The sequence below is a fragment of the Ceratotherium simum genome, chromosome 13 (genome assembly GCF_057802395.1).
Source record: "Ceratotherium simum simum isolate JZ-2026a chromosome 13, ASM5780239v1, whole genome shotgun sequence".
NCBI lineage: Eukaryota > Metazoa > Chordata > Mammalia > Perissodactyla > Rhinocerotidae > Ceratotherium > Ceratotherium simum.
The window spans coordinates 54,478,712-54,500,998 of record NC_141912.1 but is presented as its reverse complement, the minus strand read 5'-3'; the positions used below and the strand labels follow the sequence as shown (position 1 = coordinate 54,500,998).

The 22,287-nt window shown below is 38.3% G+C and overlaps 1 protein-coding gene across 1 annotated transcript in view; it reads left to right on the top strand.

Annotated features, from left to right (window-relative positions):
* HMGCLL1 (3-hydroxy-3-methylglutaryl-CoA lyase like 1) overlaps positions 1–22,067 on the top strand; it is a 156,057-nt gene extending 133,990 nt beyond the window's left edge. Inside the window, exons 8-9 of the mRNA XM_004424004.2 lie at positions 16,795–16,920; positions 20,644–22,067. Coding sequence (XP_004424061.1) covers positions 16,795–16,920; positions 20,644–20,745 — 228 coding nt within the window. The 3' untranslated portion in view covers positions 20,746–22,067. The remainder of the gene's footprint in view (positions 1–16,794; positions 16,921–20,643) is intronic.
* Positions 22,068–22,287: the final 220 nt, after the last annotated feature.

Sequence of the window (22,287 nt, the reverse complement as noted above, 5' to 3'; positions counted from 1 at the left end):
GGAAGAGGAAAGTGTTACTAGAGCCCAGCATCCAGAGTCACCAGGAGAGAGCTGAACCATGGTCAACAGAGGGCATTTGGAGCCACAGAGGAAATATAGGTTCTGCTGGAGATTCCACCTGAAGCAATCGGAGAGGGGGAACTATTCTGGCTTCTCCTTCCATCAGAGCGTTCTATTGGCTGAACCCAGCAGGAATCCAGTTATTTGTGAGTGTGGGGAATGCAGCCTGCAGGAATCAGGCCCCTGTGATAAGGAGCAGGAAAGGGATGGACAAGCAAGATCTCTCAGAGCAAACAGGCACTTGACTATCACAGGGCTGTGTCCTTTGGAGATCAGAGGTGCAGATGGCCCCTTTCTTGTTCTGTTGTGAACCTTGAGGGGTCTAACTTGTATTCTTGCCAAGATAGGGTGATGAAACATATCAGTCTGCTTTACTCATGATTAGTATTTGGTGTATTTTCCTGCATGTCCTGTAAGGGATTTTTTTTTTTTTTCCCTGAATGTTATCTAGCCAATGAGGGAAATAGCGCTTGAATTAGATTCAGATCTAAAGATTCTTATCTGCTTATCTATTTTCACTACTAACTAAGGGTGGCATTGAATTTTAGGTGCTTGGAGGTATTTAGAAAAATCCTAAAATATGTTACAGGTCGTATTGAAGCTTTGTAAGCCTAGTAGTATTTGGCAGCCTTGGCACAAATACCAAATGTGTGTGGGTTTGGCACTCTTCAGGAGAATCTTCAACAAGTATTTTTCTTTTAAAACTATGTTTTATATGACTTTTTCTTGGCTGTTAGCACTGGACAGCACAGTCGTATGCCATCTGGAGGCTTATTGCATGTGGCCTTCCCAAGAAGTGACTGTGTCTTGCTTAGAATTTGCCTTCCGGATGTTCAGATGCCAAGGGATAGACCTACCACAGTAGTGTGTTGCCTCAAACTACAGTAGCAGAAGCCTTTAATATTTTACTTTTATTAGGCTACATTTATAACTTTGTGACAGAATTAGATGTTATCAAGCAAGCTAAGTTCAACATGCATTTATAGAAAGCCTTAGGTTTGGATAAAACCCTTGAGGTCAAAGCCAATAGCTTCACTCACCATAGAAAAGATGTCTTCTACAACCGTTAGATTGTCTTGTAATATTTTCAATGGCAGGGAGGTCATTATTTTGAGGGCTAACCCACTTAAATTTGGGCAGTGTTAAATAACTAGAGAGTTATCTCTCATAACCAACCAAAATCTACCTCTGTCTATTTTCCTCTAGAATCATACAGAATATGTCTGCTTTCTTGAGCATGTAATGATCTTGAACTACGTAACTACAACTATCGTCTACCTCTGAGTCTTATCCAAGAGAAATACCCACACTGCCTCAACCATTGATTATATCATGTTTTCCAGATCTGTTGGTTGCTCCAAACCTGTTTCATCTCCTATGTATTAACTATAATTATACCTACTTTTGTTTTCCTACTTTCTTTGAATAACTGGCTTCAACTGGAGAAAAACCATTCTGATTTCATATGTAATCAGTTTTCTCTCTTCTTTCAAGTTGTACTCACTGCTTAGAAAAATTAATACTATTGTTACCGTAAATATCTTGTGAGATATTTTGATCAATGGTGACTCTAGAGTAAGCAAGGTCCTTGGTAAGTCATTTAGAAATCAAGTTGAACTCGAGCTATTTGAAATGAACAATAAGGATGTTTAAGTGGTAATACTCATGCAGTGCTATAATATTGTAAAATATTTTAAACACTATTATCTGTGTAAATATATGACAATGTCCAGTTTAATGAATCTTTCAATTTAAATGGCCCCAAATAAATATCTCCTAATCAATCAGCTTAGTCATTTCTCATTTAAAACACAATGTCTCCAGTTTCTCCTGCTCATTTTTCTCTCTTGTTCCTATGAGCGAGCTAAGTTTGAAGGGAGCTGAAGTACCTTCCTGCCATTAATTAGGGGTTACCTGGTCTGCTGGCATTCTTAGTCCTCCCTTGTCTCCCCTGAGGTCTGGTTCTCTAGCCCGTTCAGCCTCTGTCCTTTTGATGGTACCCTAACTGTGGTCTAAGAATGTTGGTCCATACTCTCTACAACTTCCTGGTCATGATCCTAGATCCCTCTGCCTACCAGTGCTCTCTCAGCCCTACTGGGGAAAATGGAAATTGTTGTATGCTTTCTCTGCCAGGTTTGAGTGCCCTGTTGTCTTTGAGGCTACCTTGAGTACCACTTGCCAGGCACCTCACTTAGCCTTTGCTGCCCTAGCATCCTAGCCAGCTGGATGGGAGCTTTTGAGTCTTATAATCCCTTCAGAACATGCCTTTGGAAGCAGGACCAGTCCCCTCTGTTGTAGGGCTCCCCTAAACCTACAGAATTTCTATCACATATTACCCCCAACCACACCCCTGGTACTCAGCAGAGAGGAGGAGCCTTGCACTCTTCTCAAGGACTCAAGAAGCACATTTTCATATGTTTTTAAATTATTTTATTGCCCAATGGAGACTAATTCTTTGGTTATAAGAATGTTTAGTCTTGTATTTGAGCATTACCAAACCATGAAATCACTCCAGATGCAAGTCATCAAGTGGAAATGGGTATATAATGAAAGATAAAAAGTAAGAATTAAAGTTAGTTTTCGACAATCAGGAATGCTTTAAGAAACATCATATGTTAAATATCCAGTTTTCTATATCTATAATGATTTTCAAGAAGGCAACTTCTACCTTTCACTAGAGTTGATTCTATATCCCATTCCAGTTAATAGATCATCCTCTACTTGGTTGTTCAGCTAGAAATCAGTGCTTTTGTTAATGACGACTCTTTCTTACACTATTCCTCATTCATTTAGACACTATTTTACTTCAGAAATTTATCTCAAATTTATTCTTTAACAAAAATCTTTTTTTTCTTCTGCTTCCTTTTAAATACTCATCACCATTGACTTGATGCATCGCACTAATTTTCTAACTAGTATTTCTACTTACATGTTTCTCAACCTTCTATTCATGTCAATTATTACTCACTTGCCAATAAAATTTGAGTAAAACAAAATGCTGATGATGGCATGATTATTCAGAAACTTTTGGTAGGTCTTTATTTCCTAGAGAACAAAGCGTATACCCTATAGAAGGACATTCAGGGCCTACCATGATTAGGAGCTGTACTCCATCCAAACTGTAATACTCCCTACAATAGAAATCGCAGTACATCCTTGGCCTGTTCATCATGTATGATGTGTCTTTTCTCAGGCTCTTCCCTCTCTGTAGAATATCCCTGCCCTCCCCATCCTCCACTTGTCAATATCCTTCAAGGCCCAATTCAGAGCCAAACTATTCATCAACCTTTTCACCCTACCCGCCTTCCTTGCTCCACTACAAAATATCAAAACCATTTCACTGGTGTTTCTGAGTAGCTTTGTTTATAATTCTCATAATAGTGACCACATTCTACTTGATGTTATATTTCTTTGTATTTATTAATATCTTCTCTACCATGTCATTAACTGAATGACGTGTTAGTTACTACTCTTAGTTTCCAAGCAAGAGCAGCCAACTCAAGCTATCTTAAGCAAAAAAGAGACTTTGTTACAAGGATCCAGGAGTGTCTCATGGAAACCTCTTAGAGGAACTATGCACACATGTCAAGAGCAAAGATTTGGAAGTTTTTCCATCTGATTCTGAATCTTGGCTTTCACTATTTACCAAATATATAACACTATGCATGATCGTATTAAACATTCTGTGGCTCAGTTCTCTTGTTTATCAAATGAGGATGATGATAATAGTGCCTACTTCCTAGGATTATTGTGTGGGTTAAAGCACTTGGCACAGCTCTCACTAAATGTTATTTCAGAAACAAAGGTGGGAGGAAATGAAACTGGACCTCAGGAAGGACCAAACAGCTGTCTGGAATTCAGGTGGCATTTCTCTGATTCAACTATGCTTTATTTTCCCTCTTACTATAGACTGAATTTCTCTCTCCCCATTGTTCATGGAAAAAAATTGCTTATCCATAGCTCAGGTGCTGTATATCTCACCTCTTAGAAAGAGGGATTTTGTCTTTGTCTGTACTCTAAATTCTGGAGAGGAGGTTGTGATTGACTCAATTTAGGTCCAATCAGCTGCAGCCAGGATTAACAGAGTCACTGAGCAAACAGCTTCTAGAAACTGATCTTTATGAGAAGGCACTTCTAAGAGAAGAAGGTTTCAGGAGCAAACAAAATAGGTAGTGATCCGCTGAAATATTTTCGTCTCCTCAGTTTGTAGTTCTATGCCTCCAATTGAATTGTATCAAGTTCAATTATTACCATGTATAGTCATACTTGCACCCAGGTCTTGATATTGCATATGCTATTGTTCTATGCACTTTTGTTTAATTATTGTTTCAAAAAGGTTTGAATAGTAACTTGTTAACGTTCTAGGTACTATGCAATGTACTGAGGGTATAATGGAGTGAGGTAGAGTGAAGTTCTTGACCTCATGAAGCTAATATATATTGCCTGCTACTTGGACTTTTTTTTTTTTTAATTTGATCTTCCCATTTACACAAGCCCTCCCTGGTTTGTGAGTATTGGCAACACTTGATTCTTTATCAGCACTACTGTGTTTTCAATTCTTTTTTCTTTTAACTTTATTTTTTAATTAACATCTAGTTATATTTTCACAATATTAGGTGACCTCCTGTAACATCCATTTTGGAATGAGAAATTATTTACCTCCTACCGGTGAAATTCCAAAAACATGAAAGATCCATCTCCACAACTGAAGACCTCTGTGACGTTTGGTGACCTCCTCAGAGCCATGGGCTTAGTTCTCTTTAAACCAAACATCAATCAATCATATAAGAGAGTTTGTCTAAATTATCTGGCTGTAAAAATCTGTGATTTGCAGATTCTTATGAAAAATATGTGGTGACTTCCACCTTTATAGCTGCAAAATTTTTATGGTTTACATGGTGTTCTTTATTGATCTGTCTGCTTTTCTTCCTCATCCTGATTACCGTTATTTCCATCCATCTCTCTGTGCACACATTGGAGAGTGTTGTGAGAGTAGGGTGAAGCTGGGTCTAAGGAGCAAGTGTCAAGGAGGTAGAAATGAGATGATCCGCTCCGTCCAGGACTCTCAGCAGGTGAACTCGATTACTATGTTTCTGAGAAGACTGATCATTCATTTTCTTCAGAAGCTTCAAGGTCCTTGTTCCTTTAACATATCTCTGTGCCTCTGTCTGTCCTCTCCTTTCACCCTACCTCAAAGGACAGTTTTCTCCACTAATTTACTGGCTCAACTCCATGTTTATGCTCTAATCTCAAACTCACCCCCACCTCTTTAAGATTTTTTCTCTGTTAATTTTCTCCGCTATGTGTGGCATCGTTCTTTACTTCCATTCAATTAGCTCGGTCCTGCATGGCTTCCAACTTACGTATCCCACATAACCCCCATCTCTCTCCGTTCACATACACCCCCCACCCCTCGAATTCTGCCCCAACTCTCTTCTTCATTCTATTACATACATACACACACACAAACCCTCTGTCTGCCTCTATATCCTTGTCAAAACCAATATTTAATGCTTTCCGTAGAAGATGTCATTGTCTCCTCATCAAGCCCGTGAATCACTACTTTTACGTTTATTTTACAGCTGGGGGAACAGAGAGGTAAAGGAACATTATCAGCATCACACAGTTACCAAGTGGAAGTGCAAACAGAAGTCTGTCTCCTGAAGCTGATCTTTTAAGCACTAGGCTGTCTGCTCTCCATTGGTTTGTAAATCTATTGCCAGCTCTCCCCGGTCCTGCCTCTGTTGAAACAAAGTATTTCAAAATTTGTCAGTGGCGGGGCCGGCCCCGTGGCTTAGCGGTTAAGTGCGCACACTCCACTACTGGTAGCCTGGGTTTGGATCCTGGGCGCGCACCAACGCACCGCTTCTCCGGCCATGCTGAGGCTGCGTCCCACATACAGCAACTAGAAGGATGTGCAACTATGACATACAACTATCTACTGGGGCTTTGGGGAGAAAAAAGAGGAGGATTGGCAACAGATGTTAGCTCAGAGCCGGTCTTCCTCAGCAAAAAGAGGAGGATTAGCATGGATGTTAGCTCAGGGCTGATCTTCCTCACACAAAAAAAAAAAAACCTTTGTCAATGGCGTAAATCTGGTAGATTCTCTCAGCTCTCATTTTCCTTAACTGTGGGAAGCATTCATCATTGTGGTATAAGTATTTAGAGACACTTTTTCCACTCTGGCGTGTGACATTGAACTTCCTCCTGAACTTCTTGTCTGTTTCACTAACTCATCTTCCTCCTCTTACCTCCAAAAAGTGTGTCCACTAAAAACCAGGATTTGAATCTCTGCTATTCTTATTCTAGGCAAGTTCCTGCAGAGAACTCAGAAATTGAATAAATCAAGATAAAATTACTTTTTTCCCCTATTTTTTTTTGTCTGTTTTTGTGAGGAAGATCAGCCCTGAGCTAGCATCCATGCTAATCCTTCTCTTTTTGCTGAGGAAGACCGGCCCTGAGCTAACGTCTATTGCCAATCCTCTTCCTTTTTTTTTTTTTCCCTTTTTCTGCCCAAAGCCCCAGTAGATAGTTGTATGTCATAGTTGCACATCCTTCTAGTTGCTGTATGTGGGACGCGGCCTCAGCATGGCCGGAGAAGCAGTGCATCGGTGTGCGCCTGGGATCCGAACCTGGGCCGCCAGTAGCAGAGCACGCGCATTCAACTGCTAAGCCATGGGGCCAGCCCTTGTCCCCTATTTTTAATTGCTCTGATGATAACTGACTGCCTAAAGCAAAAAGAATAGCAATGTATTGTGAGTTTGTATATGTAAAAGTAAAAGGTAGGGAAATAATATCACAAAGGATGGGTGGGAGGATTTGAGAACATAACTGTTGCAAGGTCCTTGCCTATCTGTGGCATGGAAATTTGAAGGTAGACTATGATTCATTAAAGATATATATTGTCAACCACAGAGTAACTACTAAATAATTTAAAGAAAAGGTAGAAATATTAAGTCAATAGAAGAGATAAAATGTAATCATAAAATACTCTAACAAAAGAGAAGGTAGAAAATGAGAAAAATAAAACAAAGAACAGATGAACTAGAAAATTGCTAGCAAAATGGCAGATTTTAATGCAACCATATCAGTTGGTGTATTAGTTCTAATTGGCTACCCTGATATAACAAGTACACCCCAAAATGAATAGTGGCTCATACACATGGATAAAGTTTGTTCCTTGCTCATTAGATAGTCCACTGCACTTGTTCCTGTCAGTGGGCATCTCTCCTCCAGGTGGTCATTCAGGGACACAGGCTCCTCCCATTTTGTGGCTCACCATTCCCTAAGGCCTTTTTGTCATCTGCATTTGACTAGTAAGGAAGACGAAGACACATAGTTTCTGAAAAGACTTCTAGAAACAGCCTGCATCACTTTGCTCACATGCCATTGGCTAACTACAGTCACATAGCCACACCTAACCACAAGGGCAGCTTGGTCATGTCATCTAACTGAGTCTCAGGAGAAGAGGAAACAGATCTTTGTTGAAGAGCTAGCACTATCTGCCACAGATGAGCAGTTCACTAGAAAGGTTAGAGATTTTCAAGCTTCATCATCCATAAAAGTCATCTTGGAGTTTGAAACAATGCGTGTACTTGGGCTTTGCAAGAAAAAAAATTCAGATATTGGGGTAGAGCACAGAAATCTGCATTTTTAACTAGGACTTCAGGTAATTCGATACTCACATGGTGTGATTCTGAGAAACAGGAGGGAGCCATTGTCGTGACTGGAAGGTGGATGTACTGACACCTGAGACGTTTCCTAGAAGCGCCGGAGTCTGTTGCCACTCAGGTGTGCTCTGGGGACCAGCAACTTTAGCACAATTTGGCAGTCAGAAATGCAGATGCTCAGGCCCCGCCTCAGACATATTAAATGAAATCTTATGCTCATTAAAGTTTGAGGAGAACTAGTCTAATTATTTTGTGCCAATAGATTAGAGAGAATGGATGGTTATTGAAGAAGTGCAGTATTGGTGCAATATCCCTCAAGAACAGGCTAAAGTAGATGATTCTGAGAGGTATCATCTGTAGAATTTGAATTGAATCCAAGAAATGAGAAAATAGAGCTTAAGGTAGGGCAGTTTACCTTTTTTTTTTTTTTTTTTTTGGTGAGGAAGATTAGCCCTGAGCTAACATCTGTTGCCAATCCTCCTCTTTTTGCTGACGAAGATTGGCTCTGGGCTAACATCCATGCCCATCTTCCTCTACTTTATGTGTGCCACAGCATGGCTTGATAAGTGGTGCGTAGGTCCGTGCCCAAGATCCGAACCTGTGAACCCTGAGCCACAAAAGTGGAGCATGCAAACTCAACCACTATGCCACTGGGCCGGCCCCTAGGCCAGTTTACTTTTGGGGGTGTTGTACTGGCAGAAAAAGGGAATGATTGTGAAAGAAGAGTATATATTTATTAGTAAGGTTCACTTGTCCTAATTACATGAGTGATATGTATTTATTATACAGGATCAAAAAAGTCTTAGAAACACACATGAATCATACCAAGCATAGTTAGTATCTTGCTCTCTTATCTTCCATTTTCTTATAATCACTTTTCCATACCATTAAACATTCTTTGAAAATATTTAATTGTTTTATAATAGTCTGTCTTACATAATTTGTTAACTATTTCCCTATTGTTGGACATTTAACTTAATGGACTTTTTTCCACCATTACAAATAATGCTACAAAGAATATTCATCCTTGAGCATAAATCTATATTAACATCTCTGGTATATTCTTGGACTAGTTCCCTACAAATACAATCACTGGGACAATAATCATTTACTTTCTCAAGTCTCTTGATAATGTTGCTAAGTTGCGTAGAAACTTTTCAGAAAGTTGAAGAAAGTCTCATAAGAAAACGACCCCTTGGGGGACGGCCCAGTGGCGCAAGCGGTTAAGTGTGCGCACTCTGCTGTGGCGGCCCAGGGTTCGCCGGTTCAGATCCCGGTTGGTTCAGATCCTGGGTGCACACCGATGCACCGCTTGTCAAGCCATGCTGTGGCGGTGTCCAATATAAAGTGGAGGAAGATGGGCACGGATGTTAGCCCAGGGCCAGTCTTCCTCAGCAAAAAAAGAGGAGGATTGGCAGATGTTAGCTCAGGGCTAATCTTCCTCACAAAAACAAAAAAAAGAAAGAAAGAAAACGACACCTTTTGATCCATCAGTGCTGTCTTCCTAATTCACACCCTGCTCCTGGGGTTGTTGCCTGGATTAAATGAAACAATGCATGTAAATAAAGTGTTTAGTAACGTGCCTGCATATAGTCAGTGCTTATTAAATATTAACTATTCATATTGGGCAGTAGCGCTCAGTTTTTAGACTTGGGTTTCTGCCTCATACTAACTAAATGAAGCAGGAAATATCACTTGGCTTCCCTGAGCCTCAGTTTCCTCCTTAGTAAAACGAGCATGTCTTACTACCCACTTCACCGTGATTTTGTGGGGCTTTATCATATGTGAAGCATATGGCACAATACCTGTGACAAAATAAGCATTCAATAAATGTTTGCTAACATTTATTATTTTGTTTGCTAGTATTATTTTCTCAATCTTACTGACATCGAGAATTTCCTTGTTATCTGTTTTTCCTTACCCCCTTCTATGTACCCACTCCCATCTCCACAATTTGAAATATAGTAAATGAAGGTAAGAATATAATCTGTCTCACTGAATGTGGTAAGACAAGAAAGAGTGAAGCATATAGGAAAGCCTTTCAAAGATGAGAAATGTTTTACAAAAGCATTAATATCAATCACCATTAGCTTAGTCCTCCCCCCAACAGCAGTATATATGCCTATCATCATCTACATACCAATTTTGGTATATCCTTCACTTTATTATAACAGTGGGCTTTATTCATGTATGCCAACTGTTCATTAGCTGTGGTTTACATGGCATGTTGTGTACATAATACGTATGAATGGCAAATCGGGTTCTTTCTCAGATGCTACCATAAATCCATATATTGTAACTATTTAGAGTGCTGGCTGAGAAGCATCTCAAGGCAAGATCTGGGCTTATTGGAAAGAGAGCTGTGATCCATTAGTGATGTCTGGCCTGGCCACTGGAATAGAAGTAGCACCTCATGTATGGGTAATTGTAGCCCTCTGTTGGAGGAAATATTGGCTGTGAGGAATAGTTGAGGAGATAAATATTAGAAAAATAAGTATATTTTTAATATTTTATCCTACATGAATATTTGCCTTTCTCCCTCTAAGGAACTTAAATCCAAAAATGAGTAATCTCCACTATCAGAAATTTTATTTTAAATTAAATCTAACATTATTACAGATTTTTAAAGAAAAATTTGATCTTAGATGGTAAAGAAAGTAGATGTCATTTCAAAAAGTAACATTACCAAAATTTCATGTTTCTTGAGACTTTAGTATCTTCAATACCTAAAATTTCAGATTTGATTAAATATTTTGAAATCATGCATATATAGAAGACAATAAATTTGGTGTAGTGATTTCTTTGACTTCTCGTATTGTATTTCTCCGTTTTGTTTGGGGAATAAGTTCTTACAGCACCAAGAAAAAGTCAAGATGTACTTTTCTTTTAGTTAGCATATCAGCATGGTCTGGGTCTCTAAGCACTACACAAGATTAATGCTCCTCAGAGCTCACCTGAGATTGTAGTACAGAGTGATATGCTCATGGTATATCTACCACCAATTTACCATTTTCCAGAAAAAGTGGCCATTAGTATTTTACCCATTTTCCATAGCCCTTAAGTCCAAGCACATATCTGGAGAGATCAAGCAGATGGAGCATGCATAACTGAATTCACCAGGTTTATCATACCCTGGGTCGCTGGGTTAACAGCTTTAATCATGATCTTTGAGAAAAGTGAGAGCCAGGGACACCTCAATCCTTTGAATTCTGAGTTTGTTTTATTTTAGGGAGAATTAGTTCCCTGAGCTCTAGGGAGAATTGTTTCTCATTTGATAATAGTAAGCTACTTCTCAGTGACAGACAGTGTATATAGTAATTTTAATTTCTAATGCTTAGCTCCATGAGCTATAGGATTTTATATGTATTCCAAGTCCTTGGCACATAGAACATGCTTAATAAACACATTCAAGCCAAAGGAAGAAGAATAAAAAATATACTGAATGTATTGAACCAGTTTATGTGTTACAACATTAGTAAAACTTTCCTTTTGTTAACAGTAAGAAAAATATTTATTTTGATTATATAAAGCGATGTATTTACCTGTTTGCCATTATTTTGGGCTCCAACTCAGTGAAGTTGTAAACGCTTGACTTTAACTTGGTGGATCTTGGTGCTACATTGCCACCTTCTGGTTACTCATCTAAAGATGTACTTTCCTTCAAAACAAAAAACAGATGCTTTGTTTTTACAGTATATGGTGCAAAAAATCACTTTGCTTGTGTGCTAACACACATACAGACCACGAATCTGAAAGCCTGAAAGTAATTCTTTATGTTTGGAGAGGTGAGAAAGGGAATATCTTTCCAAGAATAATCTTTTAATACAGATAATCTCTTGTATGATAAAATCAGCTAAGTGGCCCATCTATTATTTTCAAATATATGATGACATTATAGTAAATGTAATGGCATTTACCATAATACTATGATTTCAATAACAAGGTACAAATATGTTTCCTCTATTTGCCATAAAGAAAAGATGAAGACAAGAAATGTTTTTCTTCCTATTCTGTTAAGAACTTGTTTTATCATATTACGTATCATTTCTAATGCCATAGGAAAGTGGATGTAAAGAAAAAATACATAATAAAATCAAGTTTTCTTAGATGACTACAACTAGAAGTTTCCAAAGCAGCTTGTTTAGAAATAAGAGCATATAACTTAGTATATGGATAACATTATCCATTGGTAAGATCTTTATTTCTGGGGAATGGAATTACGCATTTAATAGAGGACAGAATTTAGGGGATATTGCATGCAAAGAAATATTTTTAAAGTACTGTTTGTTTCTTTTTTTGAAGAGAGACTTTAAAAGGAAGTAATATCTTAGTGTTCTCTTTCACAGGTAATGTATACTTTAATAAACTCTAAATTTGCTTATTTAAACTTTAGATCCACATATTGCTCTTAGAATTGATTCAATTAATTTGTGAAGAGCTTACTGAAAGAGAATCCAGGTCTAGAGCTAATCTGATATGAGGAAAGAGGGAAAGACCATTTTCCAGGGAGCCTTTCTCCCAGACCATGTCTGTCTTTACCAGACTATGTATGCAGACTAGCCCTGCAGTCCTAGAAAGACCAATTAGATGCAAAATAATGATGTTAATCAAGAAATTCAGTCTTGGATTTATTTATGCTCATTCTCATTTATTTACTATCATTCTACTACAGGCCAAAGTTTGCAGAAACCTTTCTTTTTCTACTAAATATGTAATCAACATTCATTGTGGTGGTATTGGAAAACACAGACAAACAGAATTAAAATAAAGAAATTACCTATAATCAGACCACCCAGTGATCACTGCTATTAGCGTCTTGGTATATCATCCAAATCTTGTTTTTTTTTAAGAAATTGGGTTCATGATTCTGTGCACTGTTATAACATCCTCTAACCTGTTTCTTACCTTAACTGTGCATTTACATAGCATTTATCATTCTATTTTATAGCTACACCATAATTAATTTAAATTTTTCCCCATTATAGACATTTAGATTGTTTTCAAATTTTTGTTCTTGTAAAACATACTGTGATGAAACTATATATAGGTGTGTGAGTGTGAGTGTGTGTGTGTGTTGTGTTTCATGTACAACACACATACATTCACCCACATATATTTGTTTTTATTTCTTATCGAATTATTTACTTAGGATTTGTGAAATATTCCTAGGAAGGACTTTTTTGATAGGAATTGCTGGGATGATGGATATTAGCAGTTAAGACTAATTCTTAATTAATTGCTCACCAGAAAAAAATTCCAGTTTGTTTTCCTACCAGTTTAAGTTTTCCTGTTTACTTTCAGTTCCAACAACACTGCCTTTTCTGTCACTGATATTTATTGAAATTTAATGCACATACAGAAATCTGCACACATCATAAGCTCAAACTGATGAGAATTTTCACAAACTGATATCATTGGTGTAACCAACCCAGTTCAAAGAATGGAATGTTGCCAGCATCTTGGAAGCTCTCCTTGTGTCTATTTTTATTTACATTTCAAAGGTTACTATTATCCTAACTTCTAGCAGTTTTGATTGTTACCTATTTTAAGACTTATCTAAATGGAATCATGATGTTTGTCCTCTTTTGAGCCTGACTTCTTTCATACAACCTTTTGTTTGTGAGATTTGTCCATATTGTTGAAGTTGTAGGTTTTTTTCATATTCTGTTGCTCTATACTGTTTCATTGCCAACAACCTTTGTCAGTCTGAAAGTGTAAAATACCACAGTGTTGTAGTGTTCGCTCACAGTCTTTGACTTCATGTGAGGTTGAACCTGTTTTCCTACCTTCGCTTGTTATTATTTATGTTTGCTCTGTTTGGACATTGGTTATGTATTGTTCGTCTATTGTGAGTAAACTTCTGCCCAGACAATAGGTCACACTGGCCCTTAGTTACAAAATAGAAGAGTGACTTTTGTTTTTTCACTCTCTCCCAGGAAGACAGTTAGGATTGTGTTCTTTTGACAAGACAACACGTTTCCCTTCTGTATCTCTCTGGGTGCAGGGTCTTGAGCCTCAGTAGTGGGAAAAGGAACGTGATATGTGGATTCCAGACCCCCTGAGTGAATCAGCCTGCATAGTGGGCTAAAGCCCTTTTTCACCTATCATGCTGGTACCTCTGACTTTTCCTACCTCATACTTGTTTTAGGTCTTCTTTCAAAAATTGGTTTCCTTGAAAAGTTGACCTGTCATGGTTAACTCTTTGCTGCCCAGGGTACAGACTTTCTCTAGAATTAAAGCTGACTCACACCCACGATTGATAAAGGGTGAGATGGGGGAGAACCTCTGCCTCAGGGGTTCCCACACCTAGTTACACAAGAGAATCACCAGAGGGAGCTTTAAAGAAATACCAATGCCTGACCCCATTCTCAGACAGAGATTGTGATTTATTGGTTTGGGGAGAAGCTTGGGTGTTGGTTTTAAAAGGTCCCCAGGTGACTATAATGGGTAGCCAGGATTGAGAACCACTGACACTTCTGTCTCCTTGGGCGATGGATTCAATTCTACAGAATTGATATTTTAGCCTATAAGTAAAGAATGCCTCTGCCTGTTTGATGTCATGGCAGACTCCCAGAGACGAGTCAATGTCTTAACGTTTGTCTTTCCCAATTACTGGACAATACCACAAATTTCACTCCTAGATCGTAATTCGTTATACTTATTATTTTGATTCATAGCAAATGTAGATTATCCTACATGGACTAGTACTTCAGCTGGTCAGTTGTTAACACCTGAATATGATTGAACTGGTCAGATCATTATTTTAGAGAGGTTGTGTGATGGAAGAAGAGCTATTGAGACCTTCCCATTTTGAGGAGTGTAATGAGGAGAAATGGAGGTGCAGAAGCAAACAGATTATATTTATAAATCTGCTTCAGGTTCCAAAGACATCCAGGACTTTGGGGCTATGGTTCAGCCCTTGTGAGCCCTGGTAAACATCCTCTTAAGTCTAGAAGAGTGATTCAAACAGTGCAGTCCCCTAAGGGACACTGGAGCCAGCTGGAAGAGCTCCCAATGGGCAAATCTCAAACAACTTGAGCGACAAAATATATAAAGTAATATTGGATTATAAAACAAAGTGCAAAATAAATACCATGAGTCCCTACTGAGAAAAACAAATGTTTGAATAAATAAATATGGGAGAATAGATAAATCTCCCATATGGAAGAATTCCAAATAATTTATGTAGATATTCTCCACCCCTTAAGAGTGAGGTGCACATAGTGACTTTTCCCAAAAAGTACAGTATGGGAAGTAGGGGGGTGGTGTTTTATAGTGCAGAAACCTGACATACATTCCTCAGCCAGGTGATCAACGTTAATATCATCAGTCATAAATCATGTTGATAATAGGTGTATTATTGATATGATGTATTGAGAAAGGCACTTCACCTCTGTTGTCTTCCTCACAAAATTTCAGAACTCCAATCTAACCATGAGAAAAACATCAGACAAACCCAAATTGAAGGACACTGTACAAAATACATGACAACTAGTACTCAAAATTGGCAAGGTCAACATAGACAAAGAAAAGTCTGAGAAACTGTCCCACAGCCCAGAGAAGCTTAAGGAGAATGACTGTTAAATGTAGTCTGGTATCCTGAGTGGAATCCTGGGACAGAAAAAGGATATTAGGTTCAAAACTAAGGAAATCTGAATAACATATGGACTTTAGTTAATAATAACATATCGATATTTGTTCATTAGTTGTGACAAACATCCTTAATACTGTAAGACAGTGTAACAGTAGGGGAATCTAGTGCATAATATAGGGATGCTCTGTACTTCCATCATAAATTTTCTGAAAATCTAAAACAATTCTAAAATAAAAGGTGTATCAAAGAAAAAAGAAAGTGTGATTCCCCAGACCAGTGGGAATCTTGTTAAAAATACACATTCTCAGGTCCCAGCCTGGATCTCTTGAGTCAGAAACTCTGGGGATGTGGCAGCAATCTGTGATTCTGATTCCCTGATTGAGAACTGCTGATCTAGCAGGTTGGCCAAGAACTCAGCTTCCAGACGCTTCTCATTTTAGATGAAGTCGTGTTACTTTTTCTTCAATGCCCAGGAGTGAAGAATCAGATTAGGCTCCTTGGTAGTTTCTGATTACCCAATTGTCACCTTTCACAGAGGAATGATGTGCCTGCCTCTCTTCTCCCTCTATTCACATCTGATCTCCAGGGCCTTTTTCAGACCCCACTGTGCTCATGTCTTCCACAGCATCTCCAACACACACAGATCTCCTCCACTTCTGAGATCCCCAAACACATAACCTGTACCAACTTGCATATTTCCAGAGGCCACAAATCACCTTAAAGTGTGAATTCTCTGGAGACAGAGGTGACCTTGGGCAAACTGTGTGATCCCTCTGTCCTTGAGTTTCTTCATCTGTGTTTTGGGGAATAGAAGAGTATTTACCCCATGGGTTTTGTGAGGACTGTGAGTTAACACTCATGAGGTGTTAAGAATAATGCCCAGCACTTAGTGAGGACCCAGTAAATGTGAGCTGGTGCTATTGTCAGTGGCAGATGTCTTGCCTCTTAAATATCTCTTCACTTCTCCCAAAGCAGCAGGGTTGTGTGTGCAAAATAAGGGCTCAATAAAGATTGGGTGAATTGAATGGGTGAATTGAGCCCACAAAATTCCTAGTTCAAACACAGTGACCCTACCACCCCCATCAGTCTTCTAAGGCACCTTGATTTTGAGTTGGGGTGTTGGAAATATTTCATGTTATTTATATAATCCTTTTTGGATAGAGCTGGAGAATTAGTTGGAGAATCTATACAACCTGGGATTAAATTAATCTTACTTCAAGCTACACCATTTTAATTTTGATCTAAGATTATTCTAGTTCCTGAGATCCTTAGCAGAGTTTCTGTTAGCCTAAAAGACAAGATTGGTCTGAAAAGAAATTAGCACCTCAGGGACTATTCTAGTAGCAGGTAATATATTTGGATAACAGGTTCAGATTTTGCTTATTTGCTCTCTGGAACGGATTAAATAGAAATGCAACAATTTACATGCCATAAATACACAAGCCTTGGGTGTTTTGGTTTGTTTTTCAGATGGGGATTAACGTGGTGGACTCTGCAGTATCCGGATTAGGTGGTTGCCCTTATGCAAAAGGTGCTTCTGGGAATGTAGCCACTGAGGATTTGATATATATGCTTAATGGCCTGGGGCTCAAGACAGTAAGTTAATTTAACATATTTTAATATTCTTGAATTCCTTGCAGATACAAATTGGAATGCATCTCAGATTTGGGAAGCAATTTTGAGGTCAGAGCTTTACTACGTTTTTGTTATTTGCTAAAATGCACACTGGGAAAATACATTAAAAATTCTTTAGAGAGCTTTATAAAGTAACTTATTGCTATAGCTCAGTCACCAGTAACGCTCCCATTTCACATTTTTATAGTGCTTCGTGGCCTCCAGAGTACTTCTTCATGTATTATCTGCTTTGACTTCACACTTTGTGAGTTGGGGCCTGTGTATTTGTTGTTATGATTGTTGTTTCTGCCTTTTTGTTTTTTTTGATGTGGATGTTTTCCTTGGAGGAAACTGAGATCTTGATTTTCTCACAGTGACAACTAAGGCTTCTGCACAAGAGCCCAGGACTCTTTTAAAATGGTCAGTGGAAAAGCAGAGCTTAATAACATTTAGCATGTGAGACTCTGGACAACAAGATCAGTCTCTTTACAGGTGCTACCCGAAAAGTCACATACTCTATAATAACATCCACCAAAATCAGCACCTTGTTTTGCCACATAGTTGTTAACATGACCCATTAGTCTATAAGACAGATTTTTTTTTTAGGGAAAAAAATTTAAAAGGGGAGAAAGCTGTTCACAGATTATTAGAAGTTCACAATGTTTTCTGAGATGTAAAAGCATCATCTGGGTTACAATATGGAATTTTCCTTCTCTATTTCTCCCATCTCTCCTCTTCCCTCACTCTGCTTATATTGATGCTCCTGGAGCACCAAACTGGCCTGTAGTCCCCATTTTTGCACCATTCTATTTCTCACCACCCCTCACTCAAGCTTTCACCACCACTTGGAATGGCCTTATTCCCCATACTCAATTTTACCTGGAGAGTGAGGCACCACCATCCTCAAAAACTCTTCATCTAGCATCTCTCTACCTATCCCCCAGGCCCACCCATACTGTTAAGTTCCTCTCCTTACTTCCATGCTAGCCTCTGTGCCTCTACCTGTGAGCCTACCCTGAGTTATGTAATGATCTTATTTCTGTGTGTAGCTCCCCCTGCAGGCAGGAGCAATTATTCCAGATTATTCCTACTGGGTGCCTATTGCATAGAGATGCTCCAGAATATTCATTGGAGGGTGGATATCACTTGGCACTAAACACCAAAAGCTATTGCCTGTCTTCTCTGATTAGGAATAAATATTATTTCATTTACCAAGTAGCTTGATCATTTCCTTTAGAAATATATGGCCATGACAGAAATTGAAGAAAAATAGATCCTTTCTTGGAGATTTAGATGACTGAATTGAACTCAGCTGATGCTTAATGTGTGTCAGGTCATGTTCTATAACTTGGGGGGCCCAAATGCTAATAAACCATGTCTCCATTCCTAAGAATTTCACAGTTCAAGGAGGATTGTTACATTGGGTAGCAGCTACAATTCAACGAGTTACCGAGGCTAACAAGCCAAGATTCTCCGTAGAATCCAAAGGCACTATGGCTCCCATGCCCAATCAATTATTTACCGAGAGACACTAATTAGACTTATAAAATATTTTGGTTGTTTGTCCCTTCCTTACTATCCTTGCTGTAACTACATCAGCACAAGTCCTTATCTCTTTTCTGGGTATTCATCCTCCACACTGGTCTGCTGACTTCAGACTTGCCTTTAAATTCATCCTCCATTTTACCAACAGAGGATTTCATCTAAAATACAAATATGAATATGCCTTGTTTCTGCTTGAGCACACATCAGTAGATTCTCATTTCCTGAAAAGCAAAGCTGTCTTCTATCACATAATATGGCCTATTTATACCTTTGCTGGTCATCTTTTCCTGTCATTTTCCATATATACCATGGTATTTTTCAGGTGTCTTGTACTGCTCTTCTGTTTGCCTACAGCACCCCATCCATCCTCCTTCTCCTCAGTGACGCATACGCTTCATGTAAGACTTGGGTCAGCATTTACCCTTCCTGGCACCCTTCCCTGGCACACTCCTGTCCCCTGCCTTTTCCTCAGTGGCTTGATTGCCCCACCCTCTGCCTTCATAATCATCTGAGCGTATCTCTGTCAGTGACTACCTCCAGCACAGGACTTTTTGTTTAGGGTTGCATATTGCCTGCTTGACCATAAGCATCCCAAAGACGGAAACCATATTCTACATGAGGTTCTTGAAACCCCAGAACATATCATAGTACCTAAGACATATTTAAGCACCTGGTGAGTGATTCGAGAATAAATGCAGTGTTACTTCATAATGATATCTGCTAATTAAATAAAATGGTAGAGCAAGGCCCAAATGAAATTCTTCTTTGGTATGATATCAACAAATTCCACTGCATAATTGTTATAATTGAAATTCCTGGAATGCTGGGAATCTTCCTATGATCTCTTGCTGCATCTAATTCAGCAATGGAAGACACCTGTAGCTAACTATTTACAAAATTAGATATCACTGGATTAACTATGTTAAACTAAAATATGCCTAACAGATACTCCACCTAAAGTCATTACCATGACAAAAGCAAATTTCTCAAACCAAAGCAAATGTTAGTACCCTAAGAACAACTTTATAGTAAAAAGAAAGAATGAAATCATTTATGTGTCATTTTACAAAATATTTTCCTTGAACATTCTTAAATAAAGAGAAGTAAACTACAAGAAAACAGTGTTCTAAGTGGTGCCTAGAGAGGAGTAATTGGCTATTAAAATGATGACTTCTTTATGATCTTTGTTAGGAAAAGGCCCTATGAGTATTTATATTGTACTTGTGTATTTTAAGAAAATGACAGACTTACATAAATATTAAAAACCACTCCTTAATAGCAAGGAAGCCTGAGTCTGTTCAGTTTTAAGTCCACATTGTTTCTAGTCCATGTTGAGGGAGGACACAGGAGCTTATGAAATGCTACATGAGGGCAAATCTCTGGTTAATCCACCTACTGCTCTGCCTCACCCAGTGACAGTAGAGGTCCTGGGTGGGGACCTCGCTGGTGACCTTTCCTTACACCAAACCCGAGAGATGAGGAGCACGCCCTGAACTTGGCCTTCATACCTAACTGCCTATCTGTCATCCGTGGATTTGCCTAAGCCTTTGTTGATCCTATATATGTTTTCAGACAGAACAACCTCTCAGGCAAACAAGTTCCAGATGTGTGCTAAATACTACTTCATTTTATCTAACCCACAACTACTGCCTTCAATGTCATCCTAGTAATAGTGTTTCTGAATATGGTAATAAAAAATTATACATTCGCCTTTCCTATATTTCTTACGGCTTTATCAAGTTTGTTTCTTTATGTATTAAAGAGGTTTTTTTTTTCCCTAAGACATTATCTAAACCATTAAACTCCTCCAAACTATTGCCATTTTAATTGTCCTTCACTGATTTATTGTAGACTGTTTCTAGTTCCATTATTGTCCCTTCTAGAGTTTAGGTACCAGCCTATATTACATTGAGTTATTCAGTTGTGGCTAGCCTATGGTTTTATAGAAGAACCAGAGTCAAGACACGTTTTATAAAGCAGAAAAATCTAAAATGCTGACTACATGATTCACGAAGACAAATGTTGCCCCCAAATCAATAATGAGCAACATTTTGTTTAGTAATTTTAAGTGGTTAATAACTGCTCATAAAATTAAAAGGAATCTGTCCTCTTTCTTCCTGATCCCCCTTCCCACCTGGTGTCCCTTCTTTCCCTTACCAGGGTGTGAACCTTTACAAAGTGCTGGAAGCTGGTGACTTTATTTGCAAAGCTGTGAATAAAACCACAAACTCCAAAGTAGCCCAAGCCTCCTTCAATGCTTGACTTGAAAGAATTTGTGACTTAAGGCAGAGAAGATCCATTTCAGCTACAGATATTCATCTGAAAATCGTTACTGTCAACTTTTTCTGAAGTGTGAAGTAATAGACACAGTGGAAAAAAAAGATACTTTTAAAAAGAGTGTAACTGGATAGATTACGAAGTCAACGGAAAGCAATACCAGTCATCAGGTAAACTGCAAGCTGAGGCTACATAATAAAACTTTTAGACATGCTTTTGAATTTGGAGAAAAGTCTACTGGTTTGCTCTTGTAAAAATAACTTTTTAATTTAGTAGACATGAAAGTTGACCTCAGATTTCCCTAAGTATCAAATACTGTGTTAATACTTAATCAAGCTGGCTTAGCACAGCGTACATGTTGTCAGTGGTTTATGAGCTCCTGTCCTGCGTAGTGTGCAAAGTGTGTGGCCTCGACATTATGCGTTATGCCTCTGGATCTCAACTCTCTATTTGCCAAGTCAGTTAAATTATGGACCAAGTGCCAAATCTCCATCTGACCCTACATAGTTTTTTGCAATAGAACTTGTATATTTCGAGTATGGCTAGCATCTGTTAACTATTTCAATGACTTTATCTTGTTCCAAGAGGCTGTGGTCAATGGCAAGACGCCATATCCTGGAAACATCTTACAACCTCCCATGTTTGTTACATGCATCCAGTTTACCATACTTTCCCTTTCATCAGTGATTGTAAAAACCAGCATAGTGTTACTCAACTATTCAGAAATGTAAGGTACAACTCTCATCCTGATGTCTAAGTTGCAGTGATGAGAATAGACTGTTACATATACCATAATCCATGTTCATAATTTTCATATCACTTCCAAATTGCCCAAGAAAATGCCATTGTAACCCTAAGAATATTAAGGTAGTTTTTAATTCATGAAATAAACTGTTTTTCAGTGATTCAGGGTACTTTGATTAAATCACATCTTTTTTTGGTTGAGTTTTTTATAGTTATTTTTAATGTTGAAGTGGCTGAAATTTTATCTTTTGTACTAGAAAGCATTGCCAGAAATAGCAAAAATTAATATGTCAAAGTTGAGAAGAGGAGCAGGAAAACTAGGTTAAGAAAAACATTTCTATAACCTAACCCAATCATATGGGGACAGTATTGTTACATGCGGGTCTGAAACATCAGTTCTATTATTTATGTAGACTTCTCCAATAATACTGGGTGATCTTATCTTTGAATAAATTTAAATATAACTTGAAATATGAAAGAGAGTATTGTGGGCTTTCTATTAAATATTCATCAAAACCATTGAAATAAAAAGAAATTCAATTAAATAAGAGAAGTACTGATTACAACAGGGTTAACTTTAAAGATTTACGGTAATAAGAAAAGAATCACAAGTGAAACATATTGGTAATTGACAAAAACAAGTTATATTTCCATGGAAGAGGCCAACTCGTCAGGTTGTGATGGGTGGGAGAGCAGGAGCTTGTCATCCAGATTACTGGGTGATTCTTTGCATTTGGGTTAGTGTTGAGGGGTGGGAGTGGTGCAGGGAGTAAAGAAAATTGC